Raw genomic sequence first — 19,239 nt, 5'->3', positions numbered from 1 at the left:
AATATTCATTTCAGTTCATATGATTATCTGTCGGCCCCGTCCTTTATCCTATTGCCATGCCAACCTGAGATAACATCAGGTCCCCTTGACGGTAAAGCAAATGTGAACCCAGAGCTCACTGTATGAATTGTTCTACAAGTATGGCTATAGAAATGAATATGAATTTTAATACGTTAACTCGGGGTGCCACTTTCCCTTAGTGGAAATTACACTGGCAAGTGCCTTTTGAAATCTGATGTGGATGAGATCTTCAAAGAGCAAAATGCTCTCAGGCAGCGTAATTGAACGTTCATATAATCCGATCACTGTATTGGCTTAAAGAACCATCTTTGGCGGATTCCGCACACGTTGGATAATGCACTTTCAATGCACTTTATCGTTTGAGGTGGATTTTTTGTTCCGCACACAAAAAAAACCCATTCCAAATGATCTATAAAGAGGATTGGAAGTGAGTTATCCAACATGTGCGGAATCACTCTTTGTGTCTGAAGACTGTTGGGTGAAATGGAAGCACTTGGGAATTCTCTTTCAGAGTAATCTTATATATATTCAGAGAAGCTCTTCTTTATTGCTTAAAGAATTTTTTTAAAGGTTCTTAGTAATAACAACAGCATATTTTAAAATGAACAGACTGAAATTGAGGGTGATTTGCTACAAAATCGTAACGAGAGAAAGGAATTGTAATTCTGTTTCGGTTGCGGATCTCTTAACAAGAATAAATGGACACAAATCTGACATTAGAAATGGCAACATCCAGAAACCAGTGGGAGAACACTTCAGTCTACCAGGACATTCCATCAAAGACTTAAAGGTCGCTGTAGTTCAACAGAAATCTTTCAAAAACAAAATCCAACGGGAGGCTGCTGAATTGGAATTCATGTGCAAATTTGACTCTGTCAAGCTGGGACTGAATAGGGACTATGAATGGTTATCACATTATCACAGGTAACAGATCTCCTTTACAGAGGCGGGGTCTGGGGGAGCCCAGTGGCACCTGGCATGGGCTTTCGGGGACCACAGTTCTCTTTGTCAGATGCATCTGACGGGGAGAGCTGTGGTTATCGAAGGCTTATACTGCATTGGAATTGGATGGTCTAGCTGTTTTACTGCTACAAACTAACACGGCAAACTCCTTTGAAGCCTCACACAAGCCAACTGATCCCCACTCCAAAAGGAGATGTTTACATTTACTAGCAAAGGAATGTTTTGGTTGCATCCTCCCTCTCCCCCCCTAATTGCATCTTCTCTCCCCTCCCCTCCTCCCCCCTCCTCTTCTATATTTGACCAGTTTCTGTACCATGCATCTGATGAAGAGAACTTGATTCTTGAAAGCTTATGCTACAATAAAATTGGTTAGTCTTAAAGGTGCTACTGGCTCTTTTTGATTTTGCTACCACAGACTAACACGGCTAACTCCTCTGCATCTTAACAAGTTCGGCTTCCTTCTTTTCCTCTCTCCTGGATTCTTTAGGGGTTGTACTGTGACATCAGGCAACTAGTTCAGTTTATCAAGGAAGCTCATGGGAATGTCTTTAGAAGAGTCGCTCTTAGTGCCCTTTTGGATAGTGCTGAAAAATTGATACCCGGAAGAAAAACAGAGGAAATGACCGAACAGGAACTCAAACCACCAGGCAGTAAAAGGTCTGTATTGAGGGGGGAAAGGCAGAATTGTTTACAGTATGCAGGGGTCATTTTGTAGAAAAAGAGCTGCAGGAACTCATTAGCATAACTCATTAGCATATGCCACACCCCTTCCCATCGCCGGAAGTGTGTCATTGGCATAACTGATTTGCATGTGCTGTACCATGACCTCACCTATCCTGGCTGTTTTGGACCCAATCCTGGCCATTCAGGGCCGAAATTGTGCCCAAAATGGCAAAAAGGGGCTGAAAATGGCTGACCCAAAATGGTCAGAATTGGGCCGCTGCTGAGTGGGAGAGTGATCCACCACCCATAAGAGGCATGATCCTGGCTGGTTTGGGACCAATCCTGGCCATTTTGGGCCCAATCCAAGCCAAAACGGGCCCAAAATGGCCAAAAATCAGGGGGGGCGGGGTCACCTGACATGTGACCTCTTTGGAGAACTACCAGAACTGCGTTCTTGCACGTTCCCCCTCAAAATGAGCCCTGACAGTATGCATCATAGCACATGAACATGTGAAAAGCAAATATACATTTCCGTGTTGCCCACCCTTGGGTAAATCCAGCTTTCGCAAGAAGATGAACCCGATCTTTTCATATCCTGAAAATTAGTCTAGGAAAATCCTGGCTCCTCAATTAATATGTCGTAAATGTTGACATGGATGCAGCCAGCAGCCTGAATAATTTAGTGCGCTTGAATCCCACTGAAATCTGCGTGACTGAAGGGTTCTGTTCACGCTGGGTTACTTATCTGCCAGGCTGTGTTGCTATATGCGGTGTGACCGCAAGGCAGGATTAAGCAAATGACTCAGGGTGCATCGTAAATCATATCTGTGAGATCCAGACTTGGATTTGTGTACATATTTGTTACTTGCCATTTTAAAAAAAAACTGTCTGAAAATGACAGGTTGACCCGAGTAATGTTTAGGCTGCAATTCTATCTACTCCAAAGTTACTTGGGAGTCAGTCTCACTGAACTTAGTGAAACGTCTGATCCTACGTGGGTAGAATCGACCTCACTGGAGGTTCAGTTATTTCCTGATAAGAGCACCGCTAAAGGAGGAGCCCTAGTTCAGTGTTTATATTTCTTTCTGTACAGAAGGTCCTAGGTTCAGTCCCTGGCATCTCTAGATAACAGAACTCAGATTACAGGTGTGGCAAAACCATTCTTTGCCAGAGATCCTGGAGAGCTTACGGCCTGTCAGAGCAGAGGCTTCTCAGCTAGATGGCCAATGGTCCAATCTGATAAAAGGCAGCTTTACATGCTCCTTGTCCTGATAGATAGATGGCACTTGTGTGTGCAAATGGGCAGATTGTTAGAACTGGAATGTGGATCTCTGTCTGCATCCAGAGTCAGTTTGGTGTAGTGGTTAAAAGCGACAGGACTCTAATCTGGAGAACCGGGTTTGATTCCCCACTCCTCCACTTGAAGCCAGCTGGAAGAACCTTGGGTCAGTCACAGCTCTCTCAGAGCCCTTTCAGCCACACCCACCTCATAAGGTGATCGTTGTGGGGATAATAACAACATACTTTGTAAACCGCTCTCAGTGAGTGTTAAGTTGCCAAGGGTGGCATATAAATCGAATGTTGTTGTTGTTGTTAAATATTGGATTGAGTTTTCAGAAAATAATCCCGAATTCACAGAGGCTGAAACCTGCTGCTGAAACCAAATTGTTTTGTCTGCATAGGTCTGAAGTAGGAATTGTTGTAATTGACAAAGGTCAGCCATCTTCTGCTCCTGATGAATGCCGTAGTTTTATCTCAAGCCGCCCACTGCAGACTCCAGAGCAGTAAGTAGATATTTTGGTGCGCTATCCAAACACTCACCTCCTACACCCTGCTCGATTTAGTAAGAAGTCTGACCTTTGTTTTTTTCCCTTTTGATAGACTGGCCTTAGAGTCGGTATAATGCACAAAAACTTGCCTACTAGAGGTAGCCATGGACCGAAAAATGGACCAAAATGGCCAGCAGGTCCTGGGACGTGCGTTTTTCATGGACGCGACAACTTTTGGGGTGGTCCATTGGTCCATGAAATCAGACATCCTGGTGCCAAGCAATCAGTTCCCTAGGCAACGTAGGGGAGTCGCCTGCAGAGGTTCTGCTGCCTTTGGAACACACCAGTCTTAGCCCTGAAAACCTTGATAGGCAGATCTGGCTGCCAACTAGAGAGCTCCCATTATTCTCTGTGAGAGCAAGCAGTATATATAACACCCAGCACTGAGCCATGATTTCTCTTTCCAGCTGGTTACCAAGGGAGGAACTGCTTGTTGCAGGAGTTGGGGTTTTTTTGTTGTTGAAGGCTTGGATCTTCTTGTGCTACAGCAAGGCTCTGGATAGGAGAAAGCTTACTGAGTTTCCTTGGCTCAGGGCTCACTCTTACGTTTAATATTTTTTAATTTCAATTCCTATTTGTTTGTGGGGTGGTGGGCTAGCCCAGGGTCCTTCCAACTGCTGCAAGCCAATGCAAGTCAGTTGGTGTTTGCGGCTCCTATTCTATCTATTGGAAGTTTCCTGGGAGTGGTGGCTTTGGGGGTCTGTAACTCAGACCTCCGAAATGCAATCTTGGCCAAACTTGGAGAGTGGCTGGAGGAGAGCCTGATGAAGACTCGCTGTGAGTTTGGCATCTCTGAGTGTGAAGGGGCAGTCCTAGGCCCCCTGGAAGTGACAGACCACGGACCGACATACTGGTCCATGAGCTGGGGTGGGTCCGTGAAAAGTTCGTTGTCCATGAAATGCAATGGGCCATGGGCCAACGGTCTGTGGTTTTTTCCTGGTCCGTGCCCGCCTCTATTGCCTGCCCATCTTAGCATGCATTTTGCTGGAAGCAACATTCCTGGGGTGATCTTGAATTACTCAAATCTTGCATATATGTGTGCATTGAATGTGGGAGTGACTAAAGAACTTGGGCAGATCTTAAGGATGGTGCTGGAAGGGCTGAGCCATTGCTTGGTTCTTATGGCTCTTTCTTTTGTGCCCAGGGTAAAGCCGATTGCCCCATTAGGATCAGGAAGGAATTTTCCTTCTGGCCGGATTAGCCTGGCATTTTGGAGGTTATTTACCTTCCTCTGTGCATTGAGCATTCCTCTGTGCATTGCTGTGACTTTCCTACATTGTTTTTTTTTTTTTGAAAATTTTTTTATTGGGTTAGAATCCATTATTTTTACATTTACATTCAATTTTCCCCAATTTTTCATCTCTAACCCCCTCCCTTTCCCCCCCTTTTGTTGACTTCCAACAGCTTTCCAACCCTTTGTCCCCTTTCCCTTACTTCTATTAGATTCCTCTATCTAAAACAAATATATATTCTCCATTAATCTAAGCAGTACACCCTTAACTATTTTTAACATTGTATACCCAAACTGTAAGTCTTTGTTTCCATCTTAGATAAACAATTTATCCCATTTTTCAATTTCAAATATTTCTATATATCATAAACCATGTAAATCATACATTCATTTAAATCAAACAATTTGACTTATTCTCTATATATTACTCATTCTATCTTTTTGTAATAATTCTGTATAACTCTCATCACGTAGTCAATCAATTTGACTCATCTGTATCTTCAGACAATCAGTTTGGTACATTTTACAAAACTTACCAAAGAAAGAAAATATTATTAGTTAATCAATCCTTATATTTAGTCCTTATAATTAATTATTTTCTATCTATATTCTGTTTGTTAACCTATATATATCTATATATATGTCAATCTATTAGTCTAACTGCTTATTAATTCACATTTATCTCTTCTCCCCCCGGTAAAGTCTCCCCCCTCTACTTCAGTACTTCAGTAGTTCTCAAACTGCCACAGTTTTCCTCCCACCTCCCATTTCTTCTCCAGGTATTGTTTCAGCTTCTCCCAGTCTATGTTGAACTGCCCTGAGTCCAGATCTCTCAGTTTTCTTGTCATCTTATCCATTTCAGCCATATACAGCAATTTGTAAATCCAATCTTCAATAGTTGGCACTTCTTGTACTTTCCATTTTTGCGCATACAAAAGTCTAGCTGCTGCTGTCATATAAAATATCAACGTCCTGTGTTGGGCTGGAATTCCCTCCATTCCCAAGTTCAGTAGCAGGAGTTCTGGGTTCTTATTAATTTGAAATTGTAAAATTTCACTCATTTCTCTTATTATTTCCCCCCAGTACTGCCTGGCTACCTCACACGACCACCACATATGATAGAGGGAGCCCTCATGCTTCTTACATTTCCAGCATTTATTAGAAGTGTTCAAATTCCCTAGCGCAATCTTCTTTGGTGTCATGTACCAACGATAGATCATTTTGTAAATGTTCTCTTTAATATTAGTACATGTAGTACATTGTAGTTTTCCACAAGTATTCCCATGCCTCCATTGTTATTTCTTTATTAAAATTTATAGCCCATTTCACCATTTGTGTTTTAACTGTCTCATCCTCGGTATACCATTTCAACAGTACTTGGTATACCTTGGATATTCTTTTCTTGTCTTCTTTAAGAAGGGTCTGCTCTAGTTCCGAATTCTCTATTCGTATACCTCCCTTTACAGAGTCCGAGTTATATAAGTCTCTGATCTGTCTATACTGGAACCAGTCATAATTAGGTGATAGTTCCTCTTGCGTCTTTATTCTAAGTTTGGATGCTTCAGTTTTAGTTATTTCTTTATACGTTAAACATTGTTGTTCATTATCAACAGCTCTCGGGTCTATCACCTCATATGGAACCACCCACAAGGGAGTTCCTTCTTGTAGATAAATTCTGTACTTCTTCCAGATCATGTACAGACTTCTCCGTACAAAATGGTGCAGGAACATCGAGTTGACCTTTACTTTATCGTGCCATAGATATGCATGCCATCCAAATATTTTTTTATATCCCTCTAGGGCTAGTAGTTTCTTGTTCTTTAATGTCATCCATTCTTTCAACCAAACTAGGCAGATTGCATCATGATAAAGTCTCAGATTGGGCAGTTGCATTCCGCCTCTTTCCTTTGCATCTTGTAAAACTTTCACTTTCACTCGAGGCTTCTTGCCTGCCCAAACAAAATCTGATATTTTCCTCTGCCATTTTTCAAATTGTTTAGAGTCTCTGATGATTGGTATTGTCTGTAGCAAAAACATTACTCTTGGTAACACATTCATCTTAACTGCTGCAATCCTACCCAACCATGACAAATTCAGTCTGTTCCATTTAATCATGTCTCTCTCTATCTGAGTCCATAGTTTTTCATAATTGTTTTTGAATAAATCTATGTTCTTTGCAGTTAATTCGACTCCCAAATATTTCACTTTACTTGTTACTTCACAGTCCGTTGTTTCCGTTAATAATTGTTGTTTCTGCTTAGTCATATTTTTACATAATATCTTTGACTTCTTTTTGTTGATATAAAAACCTGCCAAGTCTCCAAACTCCTTGATCTTATCTATCACTCTTGGCATGTTCTCCAATGGGTCCTCTACAATTAACATTATGTCATCCGCAAATGCTCTGACCTTATATGAATAGTCCTTTATTTTTATTCCACGAATTTCCTCATCTTGTCGTATTTGTATCATCAGAATCTCCAATACTAAAATGAACAACAGTGGAGACAACGGGCAACCTTGTCTTGTTCCTTTACTTATCGTCAGTTTCTTGGTCACTTCATCATTCACCACGATTGCTGCAGTCTGGTCTCTGTAAATTTCCTTAATTGCTCTGATGAATCTTTCTCCCAATTGTAGCTTTTCCATAGTGGCAAACATAAAGTCCCAGTTTAAATTGTCAAACGCTTTTTCAGCGTCAACAAAGAAGAAACCAACCTCTTTGTCACAACGCTTGTCATAATATTCAATAGCATTGATCACTGTCCTTAAATTGTCTCTTATTTGTCTGTCTGGCAAAAAGCCTGCTTGTTCCTCCTCTATAACTTCCGAGAGCCACCCCTTCAATCTCTCCGCCAATATCTTCGCAAAAATTTTATAGTCATTATTAAGTAGCGATATAGGTCTGTAATTTTTCACGTTGGTCAGGTCTTGGCCCTCTTTTGGGATCAATGATATGTTCGCTTCACTCCAAGTGTCTGGAATCCTTTGATCCCTTAAAACTCCATTCATCACCTCTTTTAGGAATGGTGCCAGTTCATTAGCCATTGTCTTATAAAATTTAGCCGTAAGTCCATCTGGCCCTGGCGCCTTTCCTAGATTTGCAGATTGTATTGCCTTACTTATTTCCTCGTCAGTTACTTCACTGTTCAACTTATTTCTCCAAGCTTCCGAGATTTCTGGAAGTTTGGTTTTCTCCAAATATAACGCTATTGATTCTTTATTTACTTCTTTCTTATTATACAGCTTAGCGTAGAATTTATAAAAGGCTCTACTAATGGTAGTCTGCTCCAAATACGTTTTGTTGTCTTCACAAATTTTATTTATTATTTTCTTTTCCCTTCTCTTCTTCAATTGCCATGCCAGGTACTTCCCAGGTTTATTGGCACCCTCGAACGCTTTTTGATTCAGTCTTTTAAGATTCCACTCCAATTCTTTATTACTCATTGCTGTTAGCTGTTCTTGAAGTATTTTAATTTCCTGATATACTTTCTTTTTCCCTGGTCTCTTTTTTAGCTGTATTTCTTTGGCTTTTATTTTCTCCTCAATCTCTTGTCTTCTCTCCTCTTTCTTCTTTCTTGCTCTACCATTTAAGTCCATTAGTATGCCCCTTATAACCGCCTTGTAAGCATCCCAAACTTTATTGGTTGGTACTTCTTTATTCACGTTGTATTGTATAAAAAACTTTGTCTCTCTTCTCAATATTTCCATATTCTCTCTTTCCTGTAACAAGTCCTCATTTATTCTCCATGCTTTCCTTTTTCTCCTTTTTCCTAGTTTCCACATAATTGGGTTGTGATCTGAGCCTACCATCGGCATTATTTCTACCTCCTTAGTCCATAACGCTAAGTCTTTTGAGGCCCAGATCATGTCAATTCTTGATAATGTAGAATGCCTTGCAGAGTAAAAAGTAAACTGTCTGCTTTTAGGATATTCTCTCCTCCATACATCTTCAAGAGTCTCTTGTTGAATCAACTCAAAAAAAAGCTTTGGTAATAGTCCTCTTTTCTTTTGTGCCGTTGTAGTCTTTTTATCTAGTTCCAAGTCTGTCACTCCATTGAAGTCTCCAGCAAGAATTATCTGGTCATATGAAAAATCGTCTAAATGCTTCCTCAAGTCCTCAAAGAAGCTTTCTTTTGCACCGTTAGGTGCATAAAGTCCGACTACCAACACTCTCTTTAAATTCCAAATACATTCCACTGCTACAAATCTAGCTTCCACATCTCTCATAACAAATTTTGGCTGTAGCTCCTCTTTTATGTACAGCACCACTCCTCTTTTTTTCTTGTTAGAGGCCGCTACAAATTCTTTGCCCAGTTTTCCAGATTTTAAATATTTTACATCCTGTTTTCTAATATGGGTCTCTTGCAAACAAACAATGTCACATTTTTGTTTTAGTAGCCAGTGAAAAATATTTTTCCTCTTATTCGGTGAATTTAGTCCATTTACATTCCAAGATAATACTTTACACTCCATACTCATAATCTTGTTGGTAAGTCTTTTTCATTGTCCTTAATAAATCGCTCCATCTCTCGCTCAGATCTGATGCGTTTTTTGGCCCCTCCAAACTCAAAGGACACTCCTTCTGGTAACTCCCATCTGTACCTGATTTTCATGTCCTTCAAAATCTGAATTAGCACTTTGTATTTTTTCCGGTCTAATAACACTGATCTGGGCAATTCCTTCATTATAATAATCGTCTTGCCATCAATCTCCAATGGATCTTGAAACTGTTTTGTCACAATCTTCTCTTTCATATTTCGTGTTGTAAACTGCACAATCACATCTCTTGGTAGTTTCCTCTGGGTTGCGATTCTCGAATTCACACGGTATGCCACATCTAGGATAGCCACAACTTCCTCCTCCTCCTTCCCCAGGTATTCAGCCAACACCTCAGTCATCTGTTCTTGCGCTGACTTTCCTTCCACTTCTGGCAAGCCACGAAAACGTAGCTGCTTCTCCATATGCTTAGTTTCTGCAACTGACATTCTCCCCTTCACCAGTCTCATCTCTGTTTGTTGCGTGTCTGCTAAATTCTCCATCGCGTCTTCTACTGTTTTAACTCTCTGCTGCGTTCCTTGTAATTCACTTCGTATTGTTTCCATACCTTTTTTCACTTCTGACAGCTCCGATTTTACTGTCTGTGTAACCTCTTTAACCTCTTTAATCAGCTCCAATTTCGTGTCCTTAAGTTCTTTAATCACATCTAAAAGTTTTTTGTCCAGGTTTTTATCCAGGTTTTCTATTGCCGATTGCCACTCTTTTTTTGACATCGTGGGGCTTGCTTTAGCTCGCTCCCACGAATCCGCTCTCTTCCTTAACTCCGTGGCGTAAAATTTAACGTTTTTTTATTTTAAATGTCCCGGTTTGGGATTCATGGAGGTCTAACGCAGCTCCACTTGCGGAGCTGACCGGACTGCCATTTTAACCGGCCGGTGGGGTGAAAATAGCCCGCGGCCGACTGCTCTCAGGCGGAGAGCAGGCAAAGAACGCTCAAGACCCCAGGGTGAGTTAGATCTCGGACGAGGGGGGGCTCTACACAACGGGTTCCCTCCCGATCCTTGAGGTCCCACCTTGCGACGGGTCGGCTACAATCTCTGCGGCAGTTTTGGGGCCAATTCGGCTGGCATAAGACCTACATACCCAAGCTTCGATTGGGGGAAGAAGCTGAGAGGAGAACTTAAAATCGAAACAGCGATTACAACCCGAGAAAAGTGAAGAGAAGGTAAAGATCATTATCTTCTGATACGGGACAGATTGATAAAAACAGAGAGGAAAAAAAGTAGATTTTTAAACTGCAACAGACTAGCGAAAAGGAGGGGAAGACTCGGCAGGAGTTGTATTTGAAAAGAGACTAAGTTTAAAGAAGTTATTAAAGAAATCGGACTATTGTTTTGAATACCTGTGGCTTTGGAGCTGTGAGAAAAAGACACCATCGCGAGATCTGCTGTGGGAAGACGGGAGACAGGAAGTGCGTAATAACAATAGAGCGGCTGGAGAGAAGCGGCCCTTGCTGGAGGGCAGGAAGAAGGGAATCGCCATTTTTGAAAGGGGAAGGGTCGCGGCTTCAGCGGAAAAGGAAGTAGGCCATCTTGGATTACAAAATTATAGAGAAACCATAGAGAAAAGACGCCCGACATTTTGGACTCTTTAAAATTTAATTTTTGCAAGGTGACTTTCCTACATTGTGTAGGATGATTCTTAGGGTCCCCTTCACCTCTATGATTCTTGTTTCAGGTAGGTAGCGTTGTTGATCTGCAATTGAACACCAGGATTTGAGTCCAGTGACACCATCGAGACCCGACAAGATTTTCAAGGTGTAAGCTTTCGAGAGTCAAAGCTCCCTTCTTCAGATAAAGGAGTTTGGCTCTCAAAAGCTTATACCCTGAAAATCTTGTTTGGTCTCTATGGTGCCACTGGACTCAAATCCTATGATTCTATGATGTGTCTCAGAGGCAGCTCACAACCTAGACATTCAGCTTGTCCCCGTTAATAGTATGTAAAACTTACATTAGAGTCTACTTTGGGCCAGGATCTGTAAACAAACAGGCATTACAACAGAAGCCACAGGAAGGACCAAGAAATAAGTTCTCAGAAGAAAACAAAGCTTTGGGTCACTTTCATGGCGTTCCTTTTGCCTCATTTAAGTCCTCTGATAAAGTGAGCTTGATCCCAGGAAAGCTTCTGTGACAATAAACATGTTTACCTTTGAGGTACCACAAGACTCTTCTTTTTGTTTTGGAATATATATTCTAACAACTGCTTGAGTATTTTTGAATATATAATTTATACATTTGTGATTTGATACGGAATTAGGAAGGGGGTTCTTAGCAGAGGGCTAGGCACATTGGTAGTCATGTCTCATTTTTAACATTTTAAACTTGCCTTGTGTTAGTTGTTCCTATAATTTTTCACACGGTTAAATGACAGCTCTAGTTTTGAGCCATTACTTCTGGTAATTATAATCCACCGTGCTAGTCTTTTAGAATAAAAAGCTTTACAGCTGAGAAAATCACCGTGTTCTGTTCCCCTTTGGGGAACAAAATACCAAAATAGTTTTCAATAAACAATAACCCGAGAACATGGGGAATAATCTCCCTCGCTAGAAATATTCTCCACTCCATACTTCCAGTGCCCACAACCAACCTCCCCTTCCCATTTCCTTCTCTCCAGGGCTGCCAAATGGGGGGAAAACAAGGGGACAAAATTCTAGAGGCCTCAAATCAACCCGAGGGCCCTGTGAAGCTTGGGATCATGCTGCATTCAGCAAATGCATTTATTTTAAATTTAGTGCCGTTTTGCCCTGCACCAACCAGCGGTGCATGACAGCAGCTGTGACTGCCTGTTTGTCCTTTTTTTTTTTTTTTAGCAAGCACTCCATGGCTGCAAACTTCACTAAAGTGAGGGTGAGGCAAACTCTTGCATATCACCAGAAGCTACTAAGCCCATCAACCAAGCCAGCATTGGAGGAAGGTGGGGTTGCCAGCCTCCAGGTAGCGGCTGGAGATCTCCCGGAATTTCAACTGGTCTCCAGGCCACAGAGATCAGTTCACCTGGAGAAAATGGCTACTTTTGGGGGTGGACTCTATGGAATTATGTCGTGCCAAGGTCCTTTCCCTCCCCAAACCCCACTTTCTCCAGGTTTCTCCAGGTTTCACACCCCCCCCCCCAGATCTCCAGGAATTTCCCAACTTGGAGCTGGCAACCCTAGAGGAAGGCAAGACTATCCAGTACCACTGATGGCCACTACACCCTAACCTGTTAACTTCTGTGTACACAGCACCAAATTCTGTAGGGGATACTCTCTGTGGCCATAGCACTAATTCCCCTGAATTAAACTGAAGGAGTATTGTAAAGATACAAGGCCAGGCTTTAGGGGGGGCGGCGGCTTTGTAAATAGCAAATACACTAAGAATAATTATTTAGAATAAATAAGGATATGATAAATGCATTTATATTCATATTTTCAGGTGGGTAGCTGTGTTGGTCTGCAGTATAAGAGCAAGATTCGAGTCTAGTAGCACCAACAAGATTTCCAGGGTATAAGCTTTTGAGAGTCAAAGTTTTATTTGATGAAGGGAGCTTTGCCTGTCGAAAGCTCCTACCCTGGAAATCTCGCTAGGTTTTAAGGTGCAACTGGACTCAAATCATGCTCTTCTATTCATAGGTTTGACTTTTAGTGGCCATTTTATTTCATAATGTTTAACTTTAATTGCTTTGACCTGGATAGCCCAGGAAAACCAGATTTTGTCAGATCTCAGCTAAGCAGGATCAGTCTTAGTTAGTATTTGGATGGAAGACCTCCAAGGGTGACCAGGGTTGCTATGCAGAGACAGGCAATGACAAACCACCTCTGTTAGTCTTTTGCCTTGAAAACTTCAACAGAGATTTCCATAAGTCGGATATGACTTGACGGCACTTTCCACCACCAGTCTTTATGTAGCACTGTTTAAGCCTATAGCTGCTTCTAAAAACCGTTCTTCTCGTACACTTTAATTTTGAAACACAGCCATAAAGACGATTTACCTACGCAAAGATTTGTCACTGACACTTAAATATGGGACAACGTTTAGAGGAAATGGGATGAATTAAATTTTCAATGATATAGAAGTGATATAAAACTTCTCTTCGATTCTGAATGATGGTCTTATATTCCTGCTCTTTGCTGTACAGTGACGCAAAAATAAGCTCAAAGAGATGCCGTGAGAGTTAGGCAGGAGGGACTCAGTTGTGATTCCTCACCATGGGAGATTTCAATTAAAGTGGGCCGTTTTCACGCTACTAACCTGCTTCTGTGACGTTGCAAAACGTTGCACCAAAAACGCGTTTTTTGTGCGAAAGACAGCTATCCTCCACGTTTTTTGTGCGACATTTCACAATGTTACGGAAGCACATTAGTAGTGTGAAAACGGCCCTGGCCTGCGGGCTTCCTTGCTCCCCCCATGTGGTCCCTTTATATCATGTGTTCTACAGCCATTGTATTTCCAGACAACGTTGTGCTTTGTTATCCTATTTAAATGTGGGAATCAGTAGACCAAAACTAGCAAAGAAAATATTACATCATGCTATTTGAGCACAAGTTTACAAAGCAGAATGCTGCTGTGGTTTGCAAGTTACTGAGTACATTTGGCTGAATGCTATCAATCACATAATTGGTTTCCTTACAGTGACGAGCAGATGCAAGGCGCGGCCCTTGGCCGCAAAGATTTCTGGAGGAAGATGTTCAAATCGCAGAGTGCCGCAAGCGATACCAGCAGCCAGTCGGAGCCGGATACCTCAGAATGCACAACTGCACACTCAGGGACAACCACAGAGAGGCGTTCGCGCTCCCGCTCAAGACGGATCTCTCTCCGAAAGAAACTCAAACTCCCCCTAGGTAAAACTTTGTCTTGGTGCCATATCACCACAGTGACTAATAATAATAAAATGACTGGCCTCTGTACCAGCCATGTGAGCAGCAAAACCAGGCCATCCACAGACAAGGCAGCATCTTTACATAGTAAGGGGCAGGGCTTTTTTTCTGGGAAAAGAGGTGGTGGAACTCAGTAGGTTGCCCTCAGAGAAAATGGTCACGCGGAGGGCAATCTAAACTCCCCTCTGTCTGGAGATCAGGGGGCGGGGCCACCAGCCATGTGACCATTTTCAAGAGGTTCCGGAACTCTGTCCCACCGCGTTCCAGCTGAAAAAAGCCCTGGTAAGGGGGCTCTCTACGTAGAAAAAATATGATTTTTCGTAATTGACCAGAAGGTGGAAAAAACCAGTCTTGGTGAGGTGCCATTTCTACCTTGTTTTCCTCCTTTCCCATCTCTAATTTTGCCTTCAACTAAGTTGGTTTTAAATTCTATTTAATATTCAGCAAGAAACTGCAAGAAAGGGGCAGAGAGGGCAAGCTTTCTTCATGATTCATGTACTTGCTACTACAGAGAATATGAAAGTGGATAATTCATACTAACCATGAAAGTAGGAAACCAGGCCACCCTCAGAGCCAAGCTTCAAGTGACTTTTTTCACATGGAGAACACTAGATTGTTTTCCTGGGAACTGAAGTCCGAATGTCCTTCCCCTCTCTGTTAGAATCGCTGCCTGAAGAGCCAGAGAAAGCCGGTGGCAGCAGCAGCTTTTGCAAATCGTTCCTCCAGTCACAAGCCTGCTGCTCTGGAGAAAGCCGCCATTTCGGTGAAGCTCTCCGGGAGCAGGATGCCCAAGGAGAAAGTAGCAGCTGCCCGCCCCCGAACAATCGTTGAGAGCCCTCTTGTCCAGCAGGCTTGTGACTGGAGAAACAATTTGCAAAAGGGAAAGACACCTGGACTTCAGTTCCCAGGAAAACTTGCAAAAACAATCAAGTGTTCTCCAGGTGAAAAAAGTCACTTGTAGCTTGGCTCACAGACAAGATCTATCTGCTCAGAGTCATTCCCCAGTTATGTAGAAAATACGTGGCATTCTAATTAAACAAACAAACAAACCCTGTCCTGATGAGGCTTGAGTATGTTCATTGCTCTTTGAATATGCAGAGTGGTTGAGAATTAGTTAAAGGGGGGAGGAGGGGGGGGAATTGGCCTGCTCAAGCTATTTCCTGCTTGTTTATTTCTCCCCACCCCATGGTTTCTTCATGAACCATAGCGAAAATATTTTCATTCCAATAAATGTTCCACTCAGGGAAAATAAACAATATTCAGCCTTTTGCTTTAATTATTATTTTCCTTTTTAAGTTCTAGACCTCAGTTCGTCCTACCAGAAATTCATGTACTGTACCTAGTTTTCTTCATGTGGAACAGAGGGATTCCTATTTATTGCTTGGCTAACGCAGGGTGAAGACAGAAGTAACACTAAGGGTGGTGGCCGTGAGCATTCACTCACTGCATTGTGCTTCTTTTCAGGGTACTGACTTCTTTTTCTTTCCAGGGAACTGGCTGAAACGCTCATCCCTTTCTGGTCTAGCAGATGGTGTAGAAGACCTGCTGGATATCAGCTCTGTAGACCGCCTCTCTTTCATCAGGCAGAGTTCCAAGGTAGACATGGGTCCTCAGACTACTTAACAAATAAAGAGTGAAAATATATATTGTGTCTTGCAGGAGTCCACATGTTATTAGATTTTGCACTCTAGCAGGGGTCCTGAACGCGGGGCCCGTGGGGCCTGCTGGCCCCTTTCCTGATGCCTGCCATGTGTTTTCAGAAAGTGAGTGGGGCCAGATGAAGCTTTCGTCCATCAGGGCTCCTAGCTGGCGAGATCTGATTGTCTGTTCAGATTATTTTTTAATGTTGCTTTGGCAACTGCTGCCACCACAGCACAAAAATCTTCACTATGTGACTGAAAGTAAACTGCGTGTATTGAAGAAACATTTTTAAAACACTGTTCATTTTAAAAGGCATCCTGTTAAACAGAGCTTCTGCCTGAAATGTTGAAGATTTATCATTAGAATTATGTATAACCTCAATCCCTGACAATTTGTGTTTGGCTCTGCCTCCTCTGGCAGCCATTTTGCGGTTGACTCTGCCTCCTCTGGCAGCCATTTTGTGGTTGTGCCCACTAGCCTGTGTAAGAATTTCAAAGTTTCCTGCAGGCTCATATGTGTTGCCCCCACTCCTGCACATTAGTAATTATTTATCCAATTTTTCTTGTCCAAATCCACTGTGCAATATCCCTGCTCAACAATCCATATCTCACTTCTAGATATCAACATCAATAACTGAGAGCCAGTGTGGTGTAGAGATTGGAACATTGGACTAGGATCTGGGAGACCCAGGTTTGAATTCCCACTATGCTATGAAAGCTTGTTGAGTCCCCTTGGGCCAGTTGCAAGTTACCTACATCCCAGGGCTGTTGTGACAATAAAATGAAGGAGAGCAGAATTATCTTAGTTGCTTTGGGTCCCCCCCTTTTTTTTCAGAACAAAGAGGGGTACGGGAAAAAAAGGAGGGGAATAATGGGGTCAAAGGAACAGTAAGATTTTGCACTACTAGAGTTATTAAAATACAGAGTACACAAAACATATCTTAATCAGAGTTCATCAATATTAAAGTGAAGATTCTGTGCATTTTCACGTTTATCTTCACAAACTAAATATGTTCTTTTTCCTACTCAGTGTTCAATTTTGGATCAACTAAAGGTCAAAACGAGCGGTCTCCATGTACATTCTTAGTGCTATGTCTTAATATGGTCTAATGCTTCTATACAGATCATTTAAATTTATGCCAAAGTTTCCGTGTCATATATTCTATCTCATCATTAATATTTAACCATTTCCCATCTTATCAGATCCTAATCTTATATTCAATCTATAACAATATATCAGTATACAATTTTATTCAGATTTCTAAAACTAAAACATTTTATGCATTTTATCCTTTGTAAAATAATTCCCCCATTTCTCTTCAAATTCTCTCATTGGTCTTCTGTTTAAGTAGCTTGTCAGTTTTGCCATCGCTGCATATTCTGCCATCTTATCTTTTCAGATTTCCCTAGTTGGGCATTCTTCTTCCTTCCATCTGGTTGCAAATACCACCCTTGCCGCTGTCAGTAAATATCTTAAATAGTTTGTGTAATTTTCTGTCTACATTTTCTGGTAGTATTCCAAACAGCATAGTTTGTGGTTTCATAGTGAAATCAAATTTTAAAATCTTTTGCATCTCAGTGTGTATTTCTTTCTAGAAATTTTTGCTTTTGTGGCATGTCCACCACATGTGATAAAATGAACCATCTGCTTCTTTACATTTCCAACATAACCCCACATATTTCTTATCCATTTTCACGATGTCTTTTAGTGTAATGTACCATCTGAAGAACATCTTGTACCAGTTCTCCCTTGGTGTTTGACTTGCTGTAAGTTTTATACCCTTTGTCCAAAGGTTCTCCCACTGTCGAACTGTTATTTCTTCTCCGAAATTTTGCATCCACTTTATCATGCATAGTTTAACTTGTTCTGTTTCAGTATCATATTGGAGTAAAAATTTATATATTAGACCCAAGATGTGTTCCTTTTTCTGCATGATTATTTTCTCAAAATCGGTAAGATTCCTTAACTGTCCTCTGAGCTCCTTCAGGGCTTCTTGGATTCTGGAAACTGCCTGAAAATATATCAGCCATTGTATTTTTCCCCCTTCATTTTGAATTTCTTGCCATGATTTTATCTTTCCTTGAAAGTTTATCATGTCTTGGTACATTATAAAGTCATTATCTTTTCTCTGATTCTTGTCACAAAAAGCATCAAGTGGTGAAAATAGTGGTGATATCAATGGGCTTATTCTTCTTCTAACCGAGTCCCAAATTTGAATGAGGCTGTCTCTTATGACATGGCTTTCTTTCTTGATCTTTTTGCCACCCAAAGGAGATTGTGTAGTCCATCTGTCAAGTCCGCCGCTTCTAGTCATATTAATCTATTTTTGGGGTTTCTTATCCAGTCTATAATCCAAACCAGACCAGCTGCTTTGTAATATAATTTGATATTTGGGACTGCCAGCCCTCCTCTGGAAGTTTCATCTTGTAATACCTTGAATCTTACTCTTGGTTTTTTATTGTTCCAGATGAATTGATTTATTTGTCTTTGCCAATCCTTCAACGTCTTATCTTTTATGCTAATTGGTAACATTTGAAACAAAAAATTGATTTTCAGTAAAACTTTCATTTTAATTGCCAAAATTCTTCCAATCCAAGACAAACTTAATTTGGACCATCTTTCCAAATCTTTTTGAATTCTCCTCTGCAATGTCTCATAATTATCTCTGAACAAAGAGTCTTTATGTCTTGTTAGATTTGGCTTTGGGTCCCCTTTGGGGAGAAAGGACCGGTTAAAATGAAGTTTTAAAAAAATAGCATGCGGAGATATCTTAGAGAGCTTGGAGACTCTAGGTTTGAACTACCATTTTCAGGCTTCCAGGACAACTATATATTGTAATGTTTTATCTGTGTGTAATCTGCCCTGAGCCTGTCTGTGCAGGGAGGGCGGAATAAAAATAAAAAACAAACGAATAAAGAAATAAACTTCTTAAATCTCTCCTTTTGAAAGAGGCTTACTTCTGGCGTGACTGCATATTTATTTATTTATTTATTTATGCCATGTATAGTCCTCCTTTCTGACTGAGACTGAAGGTGGATTACACAGTGTGAGATTAGTACAGTCAATATCAGCAACATTTCAATAAACAATGCCACAGGGTAAACAGATACAAGTTCACAAAGACATAGCATCAGCAGGAATCCAATACAACATAGTGGTGAGGTCTATGGTTCCTAACTCATTAGTGGATCCCCTCCCTACACTTACAGCCCTCCTATCTGAGTAAAAAGCCTTTTTGAATAATTCAGCTTTGCATCGCTTGTGGAAAGCCAGGAGAGTGGGGGCTCTTCTGACCTCCTCAGGCAGGCCATTCCACAGGGTGGGGGCCACCACAGAGAAAGCCCTTGTATGGGCTGCTATCGATTTCACCAATGTGCAGAGTGGCACCTGCATGAGACACTGTTTGGAAGAGTGAAGCTGCCGTGGAGGAGCATAGGGAGGGAGGCGGTCCTGTAGGTATGCCAGACCAAGGCTATGAA

The 19,239-nt window shown here is 41.5% G+C and overlaps 1 protein-coding gene across 1 annotated transcript in view; it reads left to right on the top strand.

Moving 5' to 3' along the window:
- Positions 1 to 19,239, top strand: part of UNC80 (unc-80 homolog, NALCN channel complex subunit) — a 195,780-nt gene that overhangs the window by 53,826 nt on the left and 122,715 nt on the right. The window contains 4 exon segments of the mRNA XM_054970127.1: positions 1,472 to 1,641; positions 3,330 to 3,431; positions 13,875 to 14,083; positions 15,609 to 15,715. Of these exon segments, the coding sequence (XP_054826102.1) occupies positions 1,472 to 1,641; positions 3,330 to 3,431; positions 13,875 to 14,083; positions 15,609 to 15,715 (588 nt within the window).

This window comes from Eublepharis macularius, chromosome 2 (genome assembly GCF_028583425.1).
Source record: "Eublepharis macularius isolate TG4126 chromosome 2, MPM_Emac_v1.0, whole genome shotgun sequence".
NCBI classification, from domain to species: Eukaryota; Metazoa; Chordata; class Lepidosauria; order Squamata; family Eublepharidae; genus Eublepharis; species Eublepharis macularius.
This window is presented reverse-complemented; position numbering and strand designations above follow the sequence as displayed.